Here is a 26,538-nt window from a genome sequence, read left to right on the forward strand (position 1 = left end):
ATATGCTCTCTAGGTTGGTCATAACTTTCCTTCCAAGGAGTAAGCATCTTTTAATTTCCTGGCTGCAATCACCATCTGCAGTGATTGTGGAGCCCAAAAACTAGTCTCTCACTGTTTCCCCATCTATTTGCCATGAAGTGATAGGACCAGAGGCAAGGATCTTCGTTTTCTGAATGTTGAGCTTTAAGCCAAATTTTTCACTCTCCCCTTTCACTTTCAGCAAGAGGCTCTTCAGTTCTTCTTCACTTTCTGCCATAAGGGTGGTGTCATCTGCATATCTGAAGTTATTAATATTTCTCCTAGAAATCTTGATTCCAGCCTGTGCTTCATCCAACCCAGCATTTTTCATGATGTACTCTGCATATAAGTTAAATAAGCAGGATGACAACATACAGCCTTGACATACTCCTTTCCCGATTTGGAACCAGTCTTGTTCCATGTCCAGTTCTAACTGTTGCTTCCTGACCTGCATACAGATTTCTCAAGAGGCAGGTCAGGTGGTCTGGTATTCCCATCTCTTGAAGAATTTTCCAATTTGTTCTGATCCATACAGTCAAATGCTTTGGCATAGTCAATAAAGCAGAAATAGATATTTTTCTAGAACTCTGTTGTTTTTTAGATGATCCAATGGATGTCAGCAATTTGATCTCTGGTTCCCCTGCCTTTTCTAAAACCAGCTTGAACATCTGAAAGTTCACAGTTCACGTACTGTGGAATCCTAGCTTGGTGAATTTTGAGCATTACTTTACTAGCGTATGAGATGAGTGCAATTGTGCGGTAGTTTGAGTGTTCTTTGGCATTGCCTTTCTTTGGGATTGGAATGAAAACTGACCCTTTCCAATCCTGTGGCCACTGCTGAGTTTTCCAAATTTGCTGGCATATTGAGTGCAGCACTTTCACAGCATCATCTTTTAGGATTTAAAATAGCTCGACTGGAATTCCATCACCTCCACTAGCTTTGTTCATAGGGATGCTTTCTAAGCCCACTTTACTTCGCATTCCAGGATGTCTGTCTCTAAGTGAGTAATCACACCATCATGGTTATCTGGGTGGTGAAGATCTTTTTTGTATAGTTCTTCGGTGTTGTCTTGCCACCTCTCATGTGAAAGGTGTTATCCTTATTGTCGTTTGAGGACTTTAGAGCTTTGAAGGGCATGAAAGAAAACCAGGCCTAGTCTTCCCAAATTTTATCCTGGGAAGCATCTGAGATTTAAGAGTTGCCTTGGAGAATGAAGGAGAAGTAGAGGAAAAGACACCCCCTCTGTCTCCCTTATTGTCCATCCCTTGCAAACAGAGCCCTTTTCATTCATCTGGATGTTCACCTTAGAGATGGTAATTTAAGAAGGGGGTTCTATAGCAAACAGAAATATTCAAATTCGTTTGTAGACCAAGCTTCTGATGTTGGAGGAGACAAGTTCCCACCTTGCTCAGGATGATGCAATAGTATTAAGCATACAATATTTCATCATAGGGCGGGTGCTACTGCCAAACCATCCTGAGATTTCCATCCAGCAGAGAAAGGAAACAAGGAACCTCACTTTTCAGGGCAACTTCCTGCAATATTGTTTGCTGCCTCTTATTTTCACTAGGGATAGTGCCCATCTTACCTCCCATCACTCTTGATTGTATACCCTTATTCTGATAAAATTTTTTTTTCTCCCCTCTGCTTACCGACTAAGAAGGTTCTCAGTCCCCACCCACCCTGTCTAGATCTCAACCTTAGCCCTTTCTTTTCCTGAGACTCTTGATGACAAATATTGCTTCCAGGAATCTGCCACTCACTTGAACTCCTTTAACTTTATCAGACAGGCTGGGAATAATTACTCCTCTCCCAGGAAACTGCTAGAGCCTTGACCACAGCTAATGGAGCAAAGTACCAGGGGGTCCTAACCCATGACTAGCCACCAAGTCATTCTGATTTCCCCTCCTGAGTATTATAAGGCCAGGAAAAACCAGAAGAGTAGAGCAGAGTCACCACACCCAGCAAAGGTGAGAGACCAGGGAGCTTGGGCACATGCACGCATCCTGTGACAGTGGCTCCAATACCCATGAGGACCCCAGTTTCTAGCTCCAGGAAAGTCAGCATTGCTCCAGGTGCGCAAGACACCCATTTCCTTTCCATCAAGCCCTCTTTCTTTGAACTAACCTGGGTAGATTCTGCCACTAGCCACCCAAAAGCCTTGACTAGAACAGTCACCACAGGTAAAACAAAAGACTGCATACTAAAATTAGTTGGGGAAATGAGACTTTTTTGTAAAGTTAAATTTTCAAATTACTACTTAGGAAGAAACTATTAGTGAGAACTTTTTTTCATAAGGACTACAGACTACAGAGTTTTGTCATCTTAAAAGCTGACAGAAATACATCTTTTCTTGAAACTCAGATCTAAAATTTGGAGCACCAATGGTCTCATTGGGTTTTCTCTTTTTTTTCCCCCTCTGGTCTGATTTAATTGTTTTTAAACATGGCAGTGTCCTTTGGGGTTACTATTGGTTGCCTAAAATGCACTCCAACCCCCACCTACCCACTATTTTCTTTAAAAAATTTAAAACACTGTGCTTTCAACTGATACACTTTGCTGTTGCTAGCATCTTACTCCACCCTCAATCTTTATGTTTATAGCTGAGAACCAAGGATACCCTGCAACCAAGTGGGGCCCAGAAGAAGACTCCACAGGCTCTTAGCAAAGCCATAAGCAACTCTCATATTTAAAGACATAGTTTTTCTGACACTTTGTTTGATGAGGAACTGTTTCAGTGTCCTTTCAGATTCCACCAGAGACCTGGGTCTATCCTCAGAACATATTATAATATAATCTATTTAGTGGTTTAACTACTGTCTATGTCTACTAGCCTTGAATTCACGTCTAGATTATACACCTTTTGTAAACATGGACCACATTTCACACACAATCTAAGACATTAAGCCTTCTGTGCTTCTGGACTCTTACACAAAAATAGGAAACATATTAGTAAAATGAGTAATTTTAAAAGTGGCTCTTACTGAAGTAAGACTGTAAGATATGTAACCCACTTAATGACCATCTTGGTACATGTCAATATGTGGAAAAGTTGGAAAGATTAATTCTGATCACTACGGAGTCTACCAATGCTCATGTCTTCCTTAGATCTCCCAGGGATCTGCTTAAAATGTAAATTCTCAAGAGCATGTGTGAGGTCTGAGATTCTGGATTGCTAACAACTCTACGGTGATGCTGATGTTGCTGGGTCCAGGGACCACACTTTGAGTAGCAAGGAAGAAACTGAACATTTCTGTCACCCAGACCCACCCCTGGGAGCTAAATAATCTTTGTCCTAATTTACCTCTGTGTTTGTTTTTAAAGCATCTAGTATTTGACAGAGATATTTTGCAGCTATGCTTTGAGAGATATGCTGTGGCCAACCACCCTGAACCACCTCTGACTTAACTACAGGAATGGCCATGCACAGATGAGACTGGAACTATCTGAAAGTTATTTTTGCTTCATTACCATGTTAAGATTTCTACCCAAGGTGGGAATTTGTACTGGACTAGGCACAATTCCCACCATGTGCAAAGGAGTGTGGAAGACTGCACATGTTCCAGCTAACCTGGCTGTTCCCAGAAATCTCTGCCCCTTTCCTAGAGCCCCAGTGACATGCCTGCCTCCTATCCCTTAAAGTTCCTCTACTCCCACCTCCCCTTGGGGAGAAGGTGTGTTTTGAGCATAAGCTCTCCCTTTATTCCTTAATCAATGAATAAAGTTTCTGCTCTACTATACACAACCAGGTTTAAAAAGTAGCATTTGTGATTCCAGGCAAAGAACCCATTCAGGAGTCACTGACCCAGTGGGAATCATCTATACCTTCTATCCCAAGAACACTTAAATTGATCTTGTCTTATCTACATGTATAACTATTGCCCTTTTAAATTCCATTGTTTACTTTCAGGGGCTAACAACCACTTGTCTTCTTTTTATTCACACAAATTAAATTAGAATATAGAGTAGGGGACGACAGAGGATGAGATGACTGGATAGCATCACCAACTCAATGGACATGAGTTTGAGCAAATTTGGGGAGACAGTGAAGGACAGGGAACCCTGGTATCCTGCACTTATGGGGTTGCAAAGAGCCGGATATGACTTAGCAACTAACAATAACAGACATTGCTAGGACAGAGATTTTGTCTATTTTATTCACTGCTGTTACCCCCGTGCCTGGACCAATGCCTCACTGCTGCTGCTGCTGTCACTTCAGTCGTGTCCGACTCTGTGCGACCCCATAGATGGCAGGCCACCAGGCTCCTCTCTCCCTGGGATTCTCCAGGCAAGAACACTGGAGATGCCTCACTGGAAGACCTCAAATAGAAGGCACATGAATACTCTGAGTGAATCAATAAAACAAGCTCTTCTACTATAAATAAGTGGTTTGTCCTCAAATTCCAGTCCCTATTGATATTTTGAACAATCTCTCTTTTTATTTTTAAGCTGTTGTTTTCTAACCTGGCAAAATTCGTTTCAAAGTGAAGCATCTGGTCCACCATATTATCATCAACAAAGCTCATCATGTTGATATATGGCAAAACCAATACAGTATTGTAAAGTAAAATAAAGTAAAAAGAAAAAAAGAAATAAAGGTAGAATCTGCTGCTGCTGCTAAGTCACTTCAGTCGTGTCTGACTCTGTGTGACCCCATAGACGGCAGCCTACCAGGCTCCCCGTCCCTGGGATTCTCCAGGCAAGAACACTGGAGTGAGTTGCCATTTCCTTCTCCAATGCATGAAAGTGAAAAGTGAAAGTGAAGTCGCTCAGTCGTGTCTGACTCTTAGCGACCCTGTGGACTGCAGCCAACCAGGCTCCTCCATCCATGGGATTCTCCAGGCAAGAGTACTGGAGTGGGGTGGCATTGCCTTTTCTGGTAGAATCTGGGAGATGAGATAAAGTCTAACTCCTTTTTCCCTTTCAGTTTAGTCGAATTTCATGTGCTTATAGAGTATTATGTGCAGAAGCCTTGCACCTAACTCTTCAGATCAGACTGCCTAGAGGGAAATGGCTTTAAGATAGTGGTGGGGGGCAGGTGCAATGACAAGAAACCTGTAAAGCACCCTTGCTTAGGGCTGCCTTTAGGGGAGAGAACAAGAACTTTAGAGTGCAAGCTCGTACCTCTCCATTCTCTGATCAAGGAACAAAGATTTTCTTTACTTCTGAACTGAACTCAGCCTCATTCTGTTGGCACAAGCAACACCAGGTAGAAAGACACATGTTGGAGACAGATTCACCCAGGTTATAGAGACTCAGATAATTCATATCAACACATCTATAATACACAGCCATTTTACTGGACACACTGGAAACCCCTATTAAATATCTGCTACTAAAGATAAACCAGTAACATCATAGGTAGGGCTGGTGTTAAGTTGATATGAATAGTGATGGCCAACCAGCCTTTGATAGCCTGGGCCCTTGATTGGGTACTGCCTGCTCCACTGGATGCTGAATACATTAAATATTCAAAGAGTTTTAAAAAGTTACAGGAATTCTCTCTTACCAAACCATAATTAAAGTAAAACATTTAAAATAACTCCACTTCAAAATTATATTATGTAAATTACTGGCAGTTGAATGAATTGATAAACAAATGAACAAATGACTGAAAGAATGCATTGGGACAGATGGTCTAAAAAAAAGCATAATTGATTAGGAAAGTCCAGGACTTGAGAGCCCCCTCATCCCAGGTCTTGTTCTGTTCTGTAACTTGGGGCAAGTCACATTGCCTGTTGATAAATATGGTAGGAGACTGACCTTGAAGGAGTAGACACACCTCACACATGGCCCCAGGGAACCCCTCTGCCACAGCCACCATAAGAGCTTTGCAACAGGGTGTAATTGATACTTTACTCTTCCTAAGTATCAGAGGCAGGGGTAGGGTACTGGGAAACTAGACCAGATTAGTTCCTTTACCTGTGGATCCCATCCATATGTAACATGCACTATCACATAGGAGTTTGGCTAACAGCTCAGTCACTGTCAGGAATGAACAGTAGAGAAATTAACAGGCAGAAATATCTCTGAGTGACTCTGAAACACTGCACATCTGATGAAAGCTATGGAGCATGTCTGCTAGAAAATGCTCATGGACTCAGCTTCATGATTTCTGAGGATTCCTAAACCATGAACCACAGGAAGTGGGGTGGCCACAGAGAGATGTGGACCAGGTAAGAATTGCTGATTCTGAGGGAACAGGACTCCACCTGCCACGGGACTCCTCCTGCCACAAGAATGCACGACTATCTCCAAGAAGGGTATTTTTCCTGGCCTAGTGCACCTCAACTATCTTTCAAGGCAAAATGCACAGTCTCCATCTCATACCTCTGGGAGAATTTTAACTGCCAACAGATGAAACCTCTGTCCTGCAGCAGATCTCTGAAACATTAGATAGTGTACAGAAACTATCATCACAAAAATCCTCTGAAGTCCTTACAACCTATTTTGGCTTTCTTTTTCACCAAATTATTTCCAAGTAAGTTCTGCAGGATGATAGAATTACTGGATTTCAGAGCTTCAGGCCTCTCAGATATGACTGAGGTCAAATATCAAGACTCACTTCCTGCCTGATTAACACAGCTACTAGCAGCCAGGCGTTAATGAAGTAAGTGCTCTCTATCTTCACTCAGAACTCTTAACCAAGAACTATATATTTCTTCATCTCCCTCAATACCACTATATAACCCAGCCAGCAGTTTGCTGCATTTAAATAATTCATTTATTAATGCTAATTGGGCAGTATTTATAGGAGAGTTGTATTTGTTCTGTTGTGTACATTATGTCTTTAACAGCTTTAAATATATAATCTACAGTTTATAAGAACTAACCAAGAATCCTATTTTTGTCCCAGGCTGTTTTAACCATATTTTACCGAAGGAGAAGTTCTGAAGTATCAGAATGCCCATCTAATAGAAATGTAGAAGAGCTGCCTGAAATTAACTGGAGTGAACAAGCATGAAATGTCTCTAAAAACATTCTGTAAATAACATTTGAAGGCTTGACAATCTAAAATTCAGTTCAGTTCAGTTCTGTTGCTCAATCATGTCCAAGTCTTTGTGACCCCGTGAGATACAGCTCACCAGGCCTCCCTGTCCAACACCAACTTGCGGAGCCTAAACAAATTCATGTCCATTGAGTCAGTGATGCCATCCAGCCATCTCATCTTCTGTCGTCTGCTTCTCCTCCTGCCTTCAATCTTTCCCTGCACCAGGGTCTTTTCAAATGAGTCAGCTCGTTGCATCAGGTGGCCAAAGTATTGGAGTTTCAGCTTCAACATCAGACCTTCCAATGAACACTCAGGACTAATCTCCTTTAGGATGGACTGGTTAGATCTCCTTGGAGTCCAAGGGACTCTCAAGAGTCTTCTCCAATACCACAGTTCTAAAGCATCAATTCTTCAGCGCTCAGCTTTCCTTATAGTCCAACTCTCACATCCATACATGACTCCTGGAAAAACCATAGCTTTGACTAGATAAACCTTTGCAGGCAAAGTAATGTGTCTGCTTTTTAATATGCTATCTAGGTTGGTCATAATTTTCCTTCCAAGGAGTAAGCGTCTTTTAATTTCATGGCTGTGGTCACCATCTGCAGTGATTTTGGAGCCCCAAAAAATAAAGTCTGCCACTGTTTCCACTGTCTCACCATCAAAGAGGAACTAAAAAGCCTCTTGATGAAAGTGAAAGACAAGAATGAAAAAGTTGGCTTAAAGCCCAACATTCAGAAAATGAAGATCATGGCATCCAATCCCATCATTTCAAGGGAAATAGATCAAAAAAGATCTTCATGACCCAGATAACCATGATGGTGTGATCACTCACTTAGAGACAGACATCCTGGAATGTGAAGTCAAGTGGGCTTAGAAAGCATCTCAATGAACAAAGCTAGTGGAGGTGACAAATTCCAGTCGAGCTATTTTAAATCCTAAAAGATGATGCTGTGAAAGTGCTGCACTCAATATGCCAGCAAAACTGGCATTTGGAAAACTCAGCAGCCGCCACAGGACTGGAAAGGGTGAGTTTTCATTCCAATCCCAAAGAAAGGCAATGCCAAAGAACATTCAAACTACTGCACAATTGCACTCATCTCACATGCTAGTAAAGTGATGCTCAAAATTCACCAAGCCAGGATTCAACAGTATGTGAACTGTGAACTTCCAGAAGTTCAAGCTGGTTTTAGAAAAGGCAGGGGAACCAGAGATCAAATTGCCAACATCCATGGATCATCTAAAAAACAACAGAATTCTAGAAAAATATCTATTTCTGCTTTATTGACTATGCCAAAGCATTTGACTATGGATCAGAACAAATTGGAAAATTCTGAAAGAGATGGGAATACCACACCACCTGACCTGTCTCGAGAAACCTGTATGCAGGTCAGGAAGCCACAGAACTGGACATAGAACAACAGACTGGTTCCAAATCGGGAAAGGAGTATGTCAAGGCTGTATGTTGTCACCCTGCTTATTTAACCTATATGCAGAGTACATCATGAGAAATGCTGGGTCGGATGAAGCGCAGGCTGGAATCAAGATTGCCAGGAGAAACATCAATGACCTCAGATATGCAGATGACACCACCCTTATGGCAGAAAGCAAAGAAGAACTGAAGAGCCTCTTGATGAAAGTGAAAGAGGAGAGTGAAAAGGTTGGCTTAAAGATCAACATTCAGAAAACTAAGATCATGGCATCTGGTCCCATCACTTCATGGCAAATAGATGGTGAGACAGTGGAAACAGTGACAGACTTTATTTTTTGGGCTCCAAAATCACTGCAGATGGTGACCACAGCCATGAAATTAAAAAATGCTTACTCCTTGGAAGGAAAGTTATGACCAATCTAGACAGCATATTAAAAAGCAGAGACATTACTTTGCCTTCAAAGGTTTATCCAGTCAAAGCTATGGTTTTTCCAGTGGTTATGTATGGCTGTGAGAGTTGGACTATAAAGAAATCTGAGCACCAAAGAATTGATGCTTTTGAATTGTGATGTTGGAGAAGACTCTTGAGATTCCTTTGGACTGCAAGGAGATCCAACCAGTCCATCCTAAAGGAGATCAGTCCTGAGTGTTCATTGGAAGGTCTGATGCTGAAGCTGAAACTCCTATATTTTGGCCACCTGATGCAAAGACCTGACTCATTTGAAAAGATCCTGATACAGGGAAAGATTGAGGGTGGAGGAGATGGGGACTACAGAGGATGAGATGGTTGGATGGCATCACCGACTCAGTAGACATGAGTTTTGGCAAGCTCTGGGAGTTGGTGATGGACAGAGAGGCCTGATGTGCTGCAGTCCATGGGGTCGTGAAGGGTCGGATATGACTGAACGACTGAACTGAGCTGATCTGAACTCCCATTAGTCTGTCAGCTGATTTCTCAACAGAAATTCTACAAGGAAATGGCCTGATACATTTAAAGTAATGAAAGGGAAGAAAGTAAAACCAAGAATACTCCACCCAGCAAGACTCTTGTTTAAGATTTGATGGAGAAATCAAAAGCTATCCAGATAATCGAAAGTTCAGAGAATTCAGCACCACCAAACCAGCTTCACAATAAATGCTAAAGGAACTTCTGTAGGCATGAAATTCAAGAGAAAATAAAGACTTACACAAAATAAACCCAAAGCAATTAAGAAAATGGTAATAGGATCACATATATTGATAATTACATTAAATATAAATGGATTAAATGCACCAAAAAAGACAGAGACTCACTGAGCAGATGAAAACATGTTGCATGGATGCATTTCCACTTACAATGTTACTCTGCTTGATCCCCCCAAATTGTATGTGATTATTGTATATTATTAAGTTAATCATGTTCCCTTTATGACTTGCAATTTTAATTATCTTTTTTTTTTTTGGTCTGGCTATTGATTTATTTGATAAACACCTTTTACTATTGTGATTATGTAACCATTACTCACATAATACCATTGTATCAGGATTGGTCAACAGAAAAATAATAGAAATCTGTATCATCAAAACTGCTATTTAATACAAAAACCTGTAATCACTTTTTAAAATCCAGATGCATATCAGAATTATCTTGGAATTTTTTGAAAAATATAAATACCCAGGTATTGCTTTTTTTCTCCAGAACTCCAGATGTTTCTAATAAGCAGCCATGTTAAAAAACAACTGGACTATATGGTGATCTTTTAATTTTACCTAGCTTGTTTCACTCCCATTTCATTTGTTTTCCAATTTATCTCTCTTTTTTATTGATGTACTTTCTCAACCCCTTATCAATCATAGTAGAAAAACTTGTGTATACCTATATATAAATATGTATAATATATGTATTTCAGAAAACTGAACAATTCTTGCCTAACTAAAAACTTTATGACATCTTGATTCTACTTGTTTGACTTAGTATGAATAGAGTGCTAGATGTCTAATTTTAAAAAAATAGACATGCAACAAGTAACAGAGGTTTACTATATAGCACAGGGAACTACAGTTAATATTTTATAACACCTGTAATGGAAAATAATTTCAAAAATAATATATATGTATAACTGAATCGCCTTGCTGTGCACCTGAAACATTGTAAGTCAACAATGTTTCAATAAATATATATATATATATTAAGAAAAGCATTAAAAATAAACACTTCAAAAAAAGAAAGAGGTCCAACAGCCTAACACCACAGTACTAACAATGACATCCCTCTTGTGTGAGTGTCAAGTGTTGGGAAACATGGTTTTTCCCAGTCACCTGCTCTCGGATGCTCTTGGATGGTCTTTTGCAAATTGTTTTCAGCCCAGCACGTTGATATCACTACTTCCTTGTTTCCAAGTTTAATAATGGAATCTTTCTTTCTCTCTCTCATTTAGACACATTATCTTTATTTGGGGAGAAGAAAAAATAACTTTCTAACTATCTATTTAACAATGGGCCACATCTCAATAACCTTCGCACATGATGACTTTAACTGGGGGCACTTTTTTTGCATGCAGTATAATTAAGGATTTATTTGGAATACCTTATGTTATAAACTGAAATAAACCTGGAAAACTACAAAAAAAAAGAAAAAAGAATAAGAAGAAGGACAGGGACTGTTTGTCTCAATGCTGGGGACCACAACTTACAACCAGTAGATGATCAGTAAATGCTTGATGAGTGGAAAGACCCCCTCTTCTTACCTGTTAGAACCTGAGGCCAAGAGAAGTGGCTGGCACAGCTCTTCCAAGGCTCTGTTCCAGCAGAACCAGAACATCTAACATCTCCACCTACATCCCAACTCCCTGTCCAATAATAGTTTTTAAATGTCTACTTATGTTTAAAAATGGCTGAATTCCTCATTATTTCTTAGTGGCCTTTAGTTTGTAAGGCAAAACTATTAGGTACCAAATATTTAACCCACATAAGCACCATGATTTGCCTTCAATGCTCAGCTAAACCCTAGGAAATGTATTACATGTCTGACGGTTCCATTTCCTTGATTGACAGACACAGAACTTAGAAGCTTGGATAGTCTGGTTCTAGGAACCAGAGCTTCCAAAGTATCAATACATGTGGTTTTCTCTTCATGTGATCACAAACCAGCAATAAAATCCACCATAAATAATCTACTGTAAATTTTACTTTGAAAATAAACTATAGGAAAGAGTTCAACTGAATATACCACTGAAGCAGTAAAAAACGCATGGCCCTGAATCCTTTTGGGCAAAGCAGGCCTATAATCTTTGCAGTATAATACTTATTTGGGCTTCTATTTTCCTGAAGAAATGAGATTCTGCTAAGAGATAGAGGAAGGGGAGGAAAACAAGCACCGGTGTGCCGACTGCTCTAAGATTAGTGACTTTGAAGATTTAAACTTGATCCCAAATCCTTGAATAATAAATAAATCAGCATCTGGAGACCCTACAGGTCTTGAACATGAAGAACCTGGTTAACCATGGTCATGAGCACCCAGAGGCTGAAATAACAGAAATCCAGTCCCACTTAAGGCTCCCAACTTGATGACCATAGTTTTTACGTTAACTGACAAAGTGGAGCAACTTCACAGCCATAATAGTATGGACTTCTCCAAATACTTCCTCACTACAGCTTCATAATAAAATGAGATCTGTATGGGCCTTTGTAGTTAACCATTCTGTGCTTGGCTCACTGCCTGGACCAAACAATATGTTTTGAATACATCTACACAAGATGCTCCCCTGAATAGTTTGCATTAATCCTCACAAGAGTCTTGTGAAACAAGAAGGGCATGTGAAATTACTCTCATTTAACAAGAAAGGAGGTTCCCAGATATCATTTCCTCATCATCAGTAAGGTTCACTAGTCACTGACCATGAGCTAAGTGTTGTGAGTGTATTAATAAGCTTATTTCTAACACAGTCAAAAAGTATATTAATAGAATCCTCATTTAGAGATAAGAAAACGGACACAAAGAAATTAAGTAACCAGCACATAAGAATTATATTAATATAGCTATAACCTGCTATTACCATTTGTAACTAGCACCAGGACTGAACCCAGGCAGCTGGCTTCAGGCAGAGCCACACTTTTAAACCAAGACAGACCACATCCTGCCTTGAGATTTGCCTGCCCAATAGGAACCATCTGCTTTGGCCTTGGTCACATGGTGAGTTGATGGCCAGGCCAGGACTACTGCTGTCCTCCCTCCAGTCCACATACCACATACCTGCTTCAACAAGTCCTGTCAATCATCACCTACAAAAACAAAGCTTCCCTGGGCCTCAGCACAAGTCCAACCAACTGAACAGAGGGGCATGTGCACTGATGTACTAATGCTTCATAGAAACCCATGGCAGGAGGCTACCTTCAGAAGCAAAACAAGCCAAAGGCCTCAAGGTGAAAGAAAAAACTACGGAGAAACCTCCAGGGACACTTATATTGGGAAACTTACTACTGAAGATTCATGTGCTATGTACTGTAAAGGGTCTTACCTGTCACCAAGTGTCCACTGTAAAACTATAAAGTTAGTTTCTTTGAAAAATATGCTTACATTTTACCAGTTTGGTATTTTAATAAATTTTTATTACTATTTTTATGTAAACCTCAATGCATGGGCATATGTCAGAGTTCTGTGATTCCAGAAATGGATGGGAAAAGAAAGAAACACACAGCCTGTCTCTTGAAGATTCATTGTAAGACGATCCTATCTAGACAACAGCCTAACTTAACACTATATGACACAGCCAGCTTTTAGAAACTGGTCAACAACATTAAAGCATGTTTGCATCTAACATAGGATATGTTATATGCCACATAACAAACGGGCTTCTAAATCATTCTGCAAAGTGAACATTTATCTTTACACACACACACAAATTGGAATAAAAACTTATATGCCCCTATATTCAGATCAGTACATTTTTTTTGTAGAAAATAGATCAATATGCACAGTGATTATCTTCTAAGTATCTCATCCATTTTCAAATATCAAATGTAATCAGGAACTAAATGCATTAATAAGACATACTGAGAAAGTTGGTATCTGACTTACCTATTGGATTTCTATCGAAGAACAGCATTGGAGCTCTGAAAATGGACTTCAACATTTTGTTGTGCAAAGTTTGTGAAGAATTAACAAGGACGTAGAATATCAACAGAGATCTTGTGATGCCATAAAGGATGGTACCTTCAGTTAGAACTGAAATAAAGTAACATCACTCAGCACAAGATCTCTACCTTTCCTTCTATTATGTGAAAGCATGGCAGACAGCTTACAAAAATGTTATGTGTCTTATTCTATAAATATAATTTATATATAAATTCACCTATAGACTATAAAATAAATATATAATGGATTCTATGAGAGTTTAATACTTTCACTAGGTACATTTACCAAGAAGAATATAAAAATAAGTATGGTTCTCTTATTAAATAGAAACATGAGAAAAAAAATCAGGTGTAAAATACCATTTCAGATTTTCCTAATCCAATTACAAGTACTAATAAAAACTCAGAAGAAAGAAAATGATTTAAAAAAAAGTAGTATCTTCCTTTTGCCATATTTCAAATCCTTTTGCCATATTTACATGTCCCATAATCTAAAATTGAGAAATGTTTTAATAACACCATGAATTAAAAGGGAATAGGAAAGATGACTTACCATTTCCTTATAAATGGTACATGTATATGGAAATTTACTTCCATGTAAAGTAACAATTTCCATGCCCAAGCAGCTTTAAAGAGTATAAAAAGACGATATTAAGTTGCAAGCAGACAATCTCTTCAATAATTGAATTGCAAGAAAACATGTACTATATTTTCAGTCAGTTCAGTTCAGTTGCTCAGTCGTGTCTGACTCTTTGCGACCCCATGAATCACAGCACGCCAAGCCTCCCTATCCATCACCAACTCCCAGAGTTCACTCAGACTCATGTTCACCGAGTCAGTGATGCCATCCAGCCATCTCATCCTCGGTCATCCCCTTCTTCTCCTGCCCACAATCCCTCCCAGCATCAAAGTCTTTTCCAATGAGTCAACTGTTCGCATGAGGTGGCCAAAGTACTGGAGTTTCAGCTTCAGCATCATTCCTTCCAAAGAAATCCCAGGGCTGATCTCCTTTAGAATGGACTGGTTGGATCTCCTTGCAGTCCGTGGGACTCTCAAGAGTCTTCTCCAACACCACAGCTCAAAAGCATCAATTCTTCGGTGCTCAGCCTTCTTCACAGTCCAACTCTCACATCCACACATAACCACTGGAAAAACCATAGCCTTGACTAGACGGACCTTAGTCGGCAAAGTAATGTCTGCTTTTGAATATGCTATCTATGTTGGTCATAACTTTTCTTCCAAGGAGTAAGCTTCTTTTAATTTCATGGCTGCAGTCACCACCTGCAGTGATTTTGGAGCCGCCAAAAATAGAGTCTGACACTGTTTCCACTGTTTCCCCATCTATTTCCCATGGAGTGATGGGAGCGGATGCCATGATCTTAGTTTTCTGAATGTTGAACTTTAGGCCAACTTTTCACTCTCCTCTTTCACTTTCATCAAGAGGCTTTTTAGTTCCTCTTCACTTTCTGCCATAAGGGTGGTATTATCTGCATAGCTGAGGTTATTGATATTTCTCCTGGCAATCTTGATTCCAGCTTGTGTTTCTTCCAGTCCAGCATTTTTTACCATGAGATAATTAATCAAAATGAGCAAGTAATCTTTCACTTTATAGAAACACAAAGCATGGGGGTGGTCCTAAGATGGCAGAGAAATAAGACAGGGAGACCACTTTCTCCCCCACAAACTCATTGAAAGATCATTTGAACGCTGAGCAAATTCCACAAACATCTGAATGCTGGCAGAGGACACCAGCCACCCAGAAAGGCAGCCCATTGTCTTCGAAAGGAGGTAGGACAAAAGATAAAAGATAAAAAGAGACAGAAGAGGTAGGGACAGAGACCCATCCTGGGGAGGGAGTCGTGAAAGAGGAGAAGTTTCCAAACACCAGAAAACCCTCTCACCAGTGGGTCAGTGGGGAGTTTTGGAATGTCATAGGGCAACATAACCAGGAGGAAAATAAATAAAGAAATAAAACCCACAGATTACGTGCCTAACCACAACTCCCAGCAGAGAAGTAGCCCAGATGCTTGCAACTGCCACCAGCAAGCGGGGACTGAACAGGGAGGCGTGGGCTGCATGGCTTAGGGTAAGGACCAGGCCTGAATGCTCTGAAGACAATATGAGGGAACATGCTGCGATTCATGGGGTTGCAAAGAGTCGGACACGACTGAGTGACTGAACTGAACTGAACTGAACTGAACGTGAGACAGCAACCCAAACTGTGGGATAGCCAGAGAGAAAAAAAGAAAGAGAGAGAACATTCCCGTGAAAAGCTCTAACCTAAGGCACTGCCAGGCCCACTCACAGAACAAAGGACTGAGTGAATACAAGAGGAGAGCTAGCCAGCTGCAGACCGGCCCATACCCCACTAGAGGCAGAGAGGCAGGCGGGCAACAGCCAGAGCTAGAAAGGGACAATCTCGGTCCCAGAGACCACATCCTCCACCAAACTGCAAGCAGACTCCCAGTTGCTAACCTAATGTTCCTGGGATCCTGGACAGTTGACAGGCACCAGGAGGGTCACAGCCAGAGATCAGCTCCCCAGAGGAGACACACAGCACACCAGCACACATGGGACGACGCTCCCACTGAGCTCCCAGGAAGCCAGTGGCTAGGACCAAGGAGGTGATAAGACCCACCACACACCTGGGGAGAGTGCACTCACCAAGCACCTGGTCACCTGAGCTGCTTGGACCTGGGAAGGGCACAAAACACAGGCCCAACCAAGTATGTGCCTTTGTGGAGTACCCAAGAACCTGAACCTGAGCAGCTTAGACCTGGGAAGTGCACGCAACCCAGGGCCCACTTTAGACAGTTCCCCTGCAGAGCAACCTGAAGCCTGAGCAGTGTAGACAGGGAAAGCACAGGCACCGTGAGTGGGGGCAAACCCAGTGTGGTCCAGACAATGTGAGCACTCCCCACACATGCCAGTGATATTTGTTTGCAGTGTTCCTCCCTCCCCACAGCACAACTGAATGAGTGAGCCTAAATAAGTGACCACCTTCACCCCCTTGTGTCAGGGCGGAAATTAGACACTGAAGAGACTCACAAACAAAAGCCGCCAAAATAAACAGAGGGAACCGCTTTGGAAGAGATCGGTGCAACAGATTAAAACCCTGTAGTTAGCAATGACTACATTGGAAGGGGCCTATAGACCTTGAGAAGAAGTATAAGCTGGAACAAGGAATTATCTGAAAGTGTACTGACCCCACATTGCCCGCAGTACCTCCAGAGAAATTCCTAGATATATTTTACTATTATCATTTTTTTTAATTTTTTAATTTTATCTACTTTATTACTCCATTAATTTTCATTTTTATAACCTACTATCTTGCAAAAAAAGAACCTATTTTTAAAGCAAATTTCATATATGCTTTTTATAATTTTTGTGATTTTGTTTTTTTTTTAATGTTGTATTTTTGAGACTTTAACCTCTACTCTTGATTTTTAATCTTTGCTTTTTTGTATTTGTTATCAATTTTGTACCTTTAAGAATCCAATCTTCAGTACCCATGTTTAGTTAGGAGTGTGATTACTGGCTTGTTTGCCCTCTCCGTCTTTTGACTCTCTTTGTTCTCCCCGAGGTCACCTCTATCTCCTCCCTCCCACCTCTTCTCTACCCAACTCTGTGAATCTCTTTGGGTATTCTGAGCTGTGGAGAACACTTAGGGAACTGATCACTGGCTAGATCTGTCTCTTGCCTTTTGACACCCCATGTTCTCCTCTTGGTCACCTCTATCTCCTTCCTCCCTCTTCTCTTCTCTATGTAACTCCATGAACCTCTCTGGATGTTCCAGGCTGTGGACAGAACATAGGAATTTGATTACTGGCTAGATTGCTCTCTTCCCTTTTGATTCATCCTCTTCTCCTCCTGGTCACCTCTATCTCCCTTCTCCCTTTTCTCTTCTCCATGTAACTCTGTGAACCTCTCTGTGTGTCCCTCACTGTGGAGAATCTTTTCTCCTTTAACCTATATGATTTATCATAGGTGCTGTATGGATGGAGAAGTCTTCAGGCTACTGTAGAGTAAGACTGAAAGCCAGAGGCAGGAGGCTTAAATCCAAAACCTGAGAACACCAAAAACTCCTGACTCCAGGGAACATTAATGAACAAGAGCTCATCAAAAAGCCTCCATAACTACAATGAAACCAAGCTCCACCCAAAAGCCAACAAGTTCCAGAGCAAGACATACCAAGCTACTTCTCCAACAACACAGGAACATAGCCCTGAGCATTAAAATACAGGCTGCCCAAAGTCACACCAAACCCACAGATGCATCAAAATTCACTACTGGACACTTCATGGCACTCCAGAGAGAAGAGATCCAGCTCCACCCACCAGAACACCGACGCAAGTTTCCCTAACCAGGAAACCTTGACAAGCCACTCGACCAACCACACCCACAGGGAGGAACCTCCACAATAAAGAGGAACCACAAACTTCCAGCATACAGAAAGGTCACCCCAAACACAGCAATCTAAACAAGATAAAAAGGCAGAGAAATATTCAGCAGGTAAAGGAACATGATAAATGCCCAACAAACCAGACAGAAGAGGAGGAGATAGGGAGTCTACCTGAAAAAGAATTCAGAAAATGATAGCAAAGATGGTCCAAAATCTTGAAAACAAACTAGAGCTACAGATAAATAGTCTGGAGACAAGAATTGAGAAGATGCGTGAAATGTTTAACAAGGACCTAGAAGAAATAAAAAAGAGTCAATCACTAATAAATAACGCAATAACTGAGATCAAAAGCACTCTGGACCGAGCCAACAGTAGAATAACTGAAGCAGAAGATAGAATAAGTGAGGTGGAAGATAGAATGGTGGAAATAAATGAAGCAGAGAGGAAAAAAGAGAAAAAATTAAAAGAAATGAGGGAAACCTCAGAGACCCCTGGGACAATGTCACATGCCCCAACATTCAAATCATAGGAGTCCAAGAAGAAGAATACAAAAAGAAAGGCCATGAGAAACTACTTGAGGAGATAATAGTTGAAAACTTCCCTAAAATGGAGAGGGAAATATCCACCAAAGTCCAAGAAACCCAGAGAGTTCCAAACAGGATAAACCCAAGGTGAAATACCCCAGACACATATTAATCAAATTGACAAAGATCAAACAAAAAGAACAATTATTAAAAGCAGCAAGGGGAAAACAACACACAAGGGGATTTCCATAAGGATAACAGTGGATCCTTCAATAGAAACTCTACAGCCAGAAGGGAATGGCAGGACATACTTAAAGTAATGAAAGAGAAAAACCTAAAACCCAGACTACTATACCCAGCAAGGATCTCATTCATATATGAAGGAAAAATCAAAAGCTTTACAGACAAGCAAAAACTGAGAAAATTCAGCACCACCAAACCAGCTCTTCAACAAATGCTAAAGGATCTTCTCTAGACAGGAAACACAGGAAAGGTGTATATATTCGAACTCCAAACAACAAAGTAAATGGCAATTGGATTATACTTATCAATAATTACCTTAAATGTAAATGGGTTGAATGCCCCAACCAAAAGACAAAGACTGGCTGAATGGAAATAAAAGCAAGACTCCTATAGAAGCTGTCTACAAGAGACCCACCTCGAAACAAGGGACACATACAGACTGAAAATGAAGGGCTGGAAAAATATATTTTATGCAAATGGAGACCACAAGAAAGCAGGAATGGCAATACTCCCATCAGATAAAATACACTTTGAAATAAACACTGTGAAAAGAGACAAAGAAGGACACTACATAATGATTAAAGGATCAATCCAAGAAGAAGATATAACAATTATAAATATATATGCACCCAACATAGGAGCACCGCCATATGTAAGGCAAATGCTAACAAGTATGAAAGGGGAAATTAATAGTAACACAATAATAGTGGGAAACTTTAATACCCCACTCACTTTAATACACCTATGGATAGATCAACTAAACAGAAAATTAGCAAGCAAACACAAACTTTAAATGATATAATGGACCAGTTAGACTTAATTGATATCTATAGGACATTTCACCCCAAAACAATGACTTTCACCTTTTTCTCAAATGCACACGGACCCTTCTCCAGGATAGATCACATCCTGGGCCATAAATGTAGCCTTGGTAAATTGAAAAAAAAAAAATGAAATCATTCCAATTATCTTTTCTGATCACAATGCAGTAAGATTAGATATCAACTACAGGAAAATAAAGACTATTAAAAATACAAACATAAGGAGGCTAAACAACACACTTCTGAAAAACCAACAAATCAGAAGAAAGCACAAAAGAAATCAAACTATGCATAGAAACAAATGACAATGAAAACATGACAACCCAAAACATCTGAGACTCTGTAAAATCAGTGCTAAAGGGAAGGTTCACAGCAATACAAGCTTACCTCAAGAAACAAGAGAAAAATCAAATAAATAACCTAACTCTACACCTAAAGCAACTAGAAAAGGAAGAAATAAAGAACCCCAGGGTCAGTAGAAGGAAAGCAATCATAAAAATTAGGGCAGAAATTAATGAGAAAGAAACAAAGGAGACATGGCAAAAATCAACAAAGCTAAAAGCTGGTTCTTTGAGAAGATAAATAAAATAGACAAACCATTAGCCATACTCATCAAGAAAAAAAGGGAGAAGATTCAAATCAACTAAATTAGAAATGAAAATGGAGAAATCACAACAGACAACACAGAAATACAAAGGATCATAAGAGACTGCTATCAGCAACTATATGCCCAAAAAAAGGACAACTTGGAAGAAATGGACAAATTCCTAGAAAAGTATAACTTTCCAAAACTGAACCAGGAAGAAATAGAAAAAAAAATTTTTTAAGTATTTATTTATTTTTGGGTGCACTGGGTCTTCATTGTTGCAAGCAGGCTTTCTCTAGCTGCAGTGAGTAGAGGCTACTCTCTAGTTGCAGTGTGCAGACTTATTGCGGTGGCTTCTCTTGTTACAGAGTACGGGCTCTAGGGCACAAGGGCTTCAGTAGTTGCTGCACGTGGGTTCGGTAGATGCAGCTCCCGGCCTCTAGAGCACAGACTCAAGTGTTCTAGCACCGGGTCTTAGTTGCTCCATGGCATATGGAATCTTCCCCGACCTGGGATCGAACCCGTGTCCCCTGCATTGGCAGGAGGATTCTTAACCACTGGACCACCAGGGAAGTCCAGGAAGAAATAGAAAATCTTAACAGACCCATCACAAGCTTGGAAATTGAACCTGTAATAGAAATCTTCCAGCAAACAAAAGCCCAGGACCAGACAGCTTCACAGCTGAATTCTACCAAAAATTTAGAGAAGAGCTAGCACCTATCCTACTCAAACTCTTCCAGAAAATTGCAGAGGAAGGTAAACTCCCAAACTCATTCTATGAGGCCGCCATCACCCTAATACCAAAACCTGACAAAGATGCCACAAAAAAGAAAACTACAGGCCAATATCACTGATAAACATAGATGCAAAAATCCTTAACAAAATTCTAGCAAACAAAATCCAACAACATATTAAAAAGATCATACATCATGACCAGGTGGGCTTTATCCCAGGGATACAAGGATTCTTTAATATCCACAAATCAATCAATGTGATACACCACATTAACAAATTGAAAGATAAAAACCATATGATTATCTCAATAGATGCAGAGAAAGCCTTTGACAAAATTCAACATCCATTTATGATAAAAACTCTCTGGAAAGCAGGCATAGAAGGAACATACCTCAACATAATAAAAGCCATATACGACAAACCCACAGCAAACATTATCCTCAATGGTGAAAAACTGACAGCATTTCCCCTAAAGTCAGAAATAAGACAAGGGTGCCCACTCTCACCACTACTATTAAACAGCACTCAGAGAAGAAAAAGAAATAAAAGGAATCCAGATTGGAAAAGAAGTAAAACTCTCACTGTTTGCAGATGACATGTCCCTCTACATATAAAACCCTAAAGACACCACCAGAAAATTACAAGAGCTAACCAATGAATATAGTAAAGTTTCAGGATATAAAATTAACACACGTTGCATTCCTATACACTAACAATGAGAAAACAGAAAGAGAAATTAAAGAAACAATTCCATTCACCATTGCAATGAAACAGATAAAATACTTAGGAATAAATCTATATAAAGAAACAAAAGACCTATATATAGAAAATTATAAAACACTGATGAAAGAAATCAAAGATGATACAAATAGAGGGAGAAATATACCATGTTCATGGATTGGAAGAATCGATATAGTAAGAATGAGTAGACTACCCAAAGCAATCTATAGATTCAACACAATCCCTATCAAGCTACCAATGGTATTTTCCAGAGCACTAGAACAAATAATTTTACAATGTGTATGGAAATACAAAATAACCTTGTAGAGCCAAAGCAATCTTGAGAAAGAAGAATGGAACTGGAGGAGTCAACCTGCCTGACTTCAGGCTCTACTACAAAGCCACAGTCATCAAAACAGTATGGTACTGGCACAAAGACAGAAATATAGATCAATAGAACAAAATAGAAAGCCCAGAGATAAATCCACACACCTACGGACACCTTATCTTTGACAAAGGAAGCAAGAATATACAGTGGAGAAAAGACAATCTCTTTAACAAGTGGTGCTGGGAAAACTGGTCAACCACTTGTAAAAGAATGAACTAGAATACTTTCAAACACCATACACAAAAATAAACTCAAAATGGATTAAAGATCTAAATGTAAGATCAGAAACTATAAAACTCCTAGAGGAGAACATAGGCAAAACACTCTCTGACATAAATCACAGCAGGATCCTCTATGACCCACCTCCCAGAGTAATGGAAATAAAAGCAAAAATAAACAAATGGGACCTAATTAAACTTAAAAGCTTTTGCACAACAAAGGAAACTATAAGCAAGGTGAAAAGACAGCCTTCTGAATGGGAGAAAATAATAGCAAATAAAGCAACTGACAAAGAATTAATCTCAAAAATATACAAGCAGTTCCTGCAGTTCAATTCCAGAAAAATAAATGACTCAATCAAAAAAATGGCCCAAAGAACTAAACAGACATTTCTCCAGAGAAGACATACAGATGGCTAACAGATGCATGGAAAGATGCTCAACATCACTCATTATCAGAGAAATGCAAATCAAAACCACAATGAGGTACCATTTCACACCAGTCAGAATGGCTGCTATCCAAAAGTCTACAAATAATAAATGCTGGAGAGGGTGTGGAGAAAAAGGGACCCTCTTACACTGTTGGTGGGAATGCAAACTAGTACAGCCACTATGGAGAACAGTGTGGAGATTCCTTAAAAAACTGGAAATAGAACTGCCATATGACCCAGCAATCCCAGTGCTGGGCATACACACTGAGGAAACCAGAATCGAAAGACACACGTGTACCCCAATGTTCATTGCAGCACTGTTTACAATAGCTAGGACATGGAAGCAACCTGGATGTCCATTGGCAGATGAACAGATAAGAAAGCTGTGGCACATATACATAATGGAATATTACTCAGCTGTTAAAAAGAATGTATTTGAATCAGTTCTAATGAGGTGGATGAAACTGGAGCCTGTTATACAGAGTGAAGTGAGCTAGAAAGAAAAACACAAATACAGTATATTAACGCATATATATGGAATTAGAAAGTGGTAATGATGACCCTATATGTGAGACAGCAAAAAAGACGCAGATGTATAGAACAGTGTTTTGGACTCTATGGGAGAAGGCGAGGGTGGGGTGATTTGAGAATAGCATTGAAACATGTATATTATCATATGTGAAACATATCACCAGTCCAGGTTTGACACATGAGACAGGGTGCTCAGTGCTGGTATACTGGGATGACCCTGAGGGATGGGATGGGGAGGAAAGTGGGAGGGGTGTTCAGGATGGAGAACACATGTACACCCATGGCTGATTCATGTCAATGTATCACAAAAACCACTACAATACTGTAAAGTAATTAGCCTCCAATTAAAATAAATTAATTTTAAAAAAGAAACACAAAGCATTTGGAAATGAACACAATAACCTAAATTTAACTTTATTAATGATATAAATGAGTACCTGCTATGCATACAAAAATGAAAATAGCCCTCCTAACATCTCTTGAATTCACAATGCCAAAGAGAGTGGAGAAACCTCTGTAATATACATTCCATCAAATATTTTGTTTTCCTCTTTAGCTGATGAATCATTGTAATTTCAGCTTTGAAAGCTGTTCAAGTTCCTGAATTCCATCAATAGGCATTTGCCTTAGGCTACTGGGCTTCCCTGGTGGTTCAGATGGTAAAGAATCTGCCTGCAGTGCATTGCAACCCTGGTTCCATCCCTGGGCCAGGAAGATCCCCTGGAGTAGGAAATCACACCCCACTCAAGTATTCATGCCTGAGAAATTCCATGGACAGAGGAATCTGGCGGGCTACAGGCAATGGGGTCACAAAGTCAGACACAACTGAATGACTAACACACCATCCTATATGAATATATAACATAAGTCCATCTTTCTTTCTTTATCTTACCATAGTTCCTCAATTCAGAAAGTAAACAACTAAGGGATTCACATTTCTTAGCAAGTGATCAACATAATAAATACCAATTTTCAATGAGTGGGTTCTAACAAAGATAACACACTCTACCTTTGTAGAAAGCTTGTATGAGGGTTTCCTATGAGAATATATAATATTTTAGGTGAGAATTTCCTTTAAAAAGTATATAACACTACATATATTCTAAGCACTCCTGTGAAAACACAGAGAGCTGTGTTAATATTGGCGTGGCAAGCCAGATATTAATCACATAGTTGAGGACACAATAACATGGTGATCTCAAGGGAAGAAAGAAAAGGAATTCTAATTTCTAGACACTGGATTTCTCCCTGCTTAACTTCTTTCTTAAGTAGTGAAGCCCAAGAGATGAGTGTGGTGAAGGGGAGTTTGCATACCTGCAAGGGAATAACACTTTTATGTGGGACACTTTCTGCCAAAGGATTTCATTCAGGATCAATAAAAGCCATGGTTTATTCAGAAAGAATTGAAACAATCCAAACAACAGGGTGGGATCCGTTTCTAATCCCCTTGCCCATTCATGTAATGATGTAGGCTTTAGCTAAAGCAATCGATTAGAATAGACAGTAGTACATATTTCAAGTGTCTGATTTTCTCAATATGCAATCCTGGTTTAACTACCAAAATCCAGTACAGAGCAAATTAAGAGTCTTCATGCACCCACTTTCATCAGAGCAGAAAAAGAAATAAAAGGAATCCAAATTGGAAAAGAAGAAGTAAAACTCTCACTGTTTGCAGATGACATGATCCTCTACATGGAAAACCCTAAAGACTCCACCAGAAAATTAGTAGAGCTCATCAATGAATATAGTAAAGTTGCAGGATATAAAATCAACACACAGAAATCCCTTGCATTCCTATACACTAATAATGAGAAAGTAGAAAAAGAAATTAAGGAAACAATTCCATTCACCATTGCAATGAAAAGAATAAAATACTTAGGAATATACCTACCTAAAGAAACTAAAGACCTATATATAGAAAACTATAAAACACTGATGAAAGAAATCAAAGAGGACACTAATAGATGGAGAAATATACTATGTTCATGGATTGGAAGAATCAATATAGTGAAAATGAGTATACTATCCAAAGCAATCAACAGATTCAATGCAATCCCTATCAGGCTACCAGCCATATTTTTCACAGAATTAGAACAAATAATTTCAAGATTTGTATGGAAATACAAAAAACCTAGAATAGCCAAAGCAATCTTGAGAAAGAAGAATGGAACTGGAGGAATCAACTTGCCTGACTTCAGGCTCTACTACAAAGCCACAGTCATCAAAACAGTATGGTACTGGCACAAAGACAGACATATAGATCAATGAAACAAAATAGAAAGCCCAGAGATAAATCCACACACATATGGACACCTTATCTTTGACAAAGGAGGCAAGAATATACAATGGAGTAAAGACAATCTCTTTAACAAGTGGTGCTGGGAAAACTGGTCAACCACTTGTAAAAGAATGAAACTAGATCACTTTCTAACACCGCACACAAAAATAAACTCAAAATGGATTAAAGATCTAAACATAAGACCAGAAACTATAAAACTCCTAGAGGAGAACATAGGCAAAACACTCTCCGACATAAATCACAGCAGGATCCTCTATGATCCACCTCCCAGAATACTGGAAATAAAAGCAAAAATAAACAAATGGGATCTAATTAAAATTAAAAGCTTCTGCACAACAAAGGAAAATATCAGCAAGGTGAAAAGACAGCCTTCTGAATGGGAGAAAATAATAGCAAATGAAGCAACTGACAAACAACTAATCTCAAAAATATACAAGTAACTTATGCAGCTCAACTCCAGAAAAATAAACGACCCAATCAAAAAATGGGCCAAAGAACTAAATAGACATTTCTCCAAAGAAGACATACGGATGGCTAACAAACACATGAAAAGATGCTCAACATCACTCATTATTAGAGAAATGCAAATCAAAACCACAATGAGGTACCACTTCACACCAGTCAGAATGGCTGCAATCCAAAAATCTGCAAGCTATCAATGCTGGAGAGGGTGTGGAGAAAAGGGAACCCTCCTACACTGTTGGTGGGAATGCAAACTAGTACAGCCACTTTGGAGAACAGTGTGGAGATTCCTTTAAAAATTGCAAATAGAACTCCCTTACGACCCAGCAATCCCACTGCTGGGCATACACACCGAGGAAACCAGAATTGAAAGAGACACATGTACCCCAATGTTCATCGCAGCACTGTTTATAATAGCCAGAACATGGAAACAACCTAGATGTCCATCAGCAGATGAATGGATAAGAAAGCTGTGGTACATATACACAATGGAGTATTACTCAGCCGTTAAAAAGAATTCATTTGAATCAGTTCTGATGAGATGGATGAAACTGGAGCCGATTATACAGAGTGAAGTAAGCCAGAAAGAAAAACACCAATACAGTATACTAACACATATATATGGAA

The 26,538-nt window shown here is 39.6% G+C and overlaps 1 protein-coding gene across 1 annotated transcript in view; it reads right to left on the reverse strand.

The window, feature by feature from the left end:
* The window catches only part of LOC128071129 (ATP-binding cassette sub-family C member 4-like), a gene marked incomplete at its 5' end in the record, with an annotated part of 175,799 nt that overhangs the window by 99,721 nt on the left and 49,540 nt on the right, over positions 1-26,538 (reverse strand). The window contains 1 exon segment of the mRNA XM_052664095.1: positions 13,496-13,630. Coding sequence (XP_052520055.1) covers positions 13,496-13,630 — 135 coding nt within the window.

The sequence above is a fragment of the Budorcas taxicolor genome, unplaced genomic scaffold (assembly GCF_023091745.1).
Source record: "Budorcas taxicolor isolate Tak-1 unplaced genomic scaffold, Takin1.1 scaffold171, whole genome shotgun sequence".
Lineage (NCBI taxonomy): Eukaryota > Metazoa > Chordata > Mammalia > Artiodactyla > Bovidae > Budorcas > Budorcas taxicolor.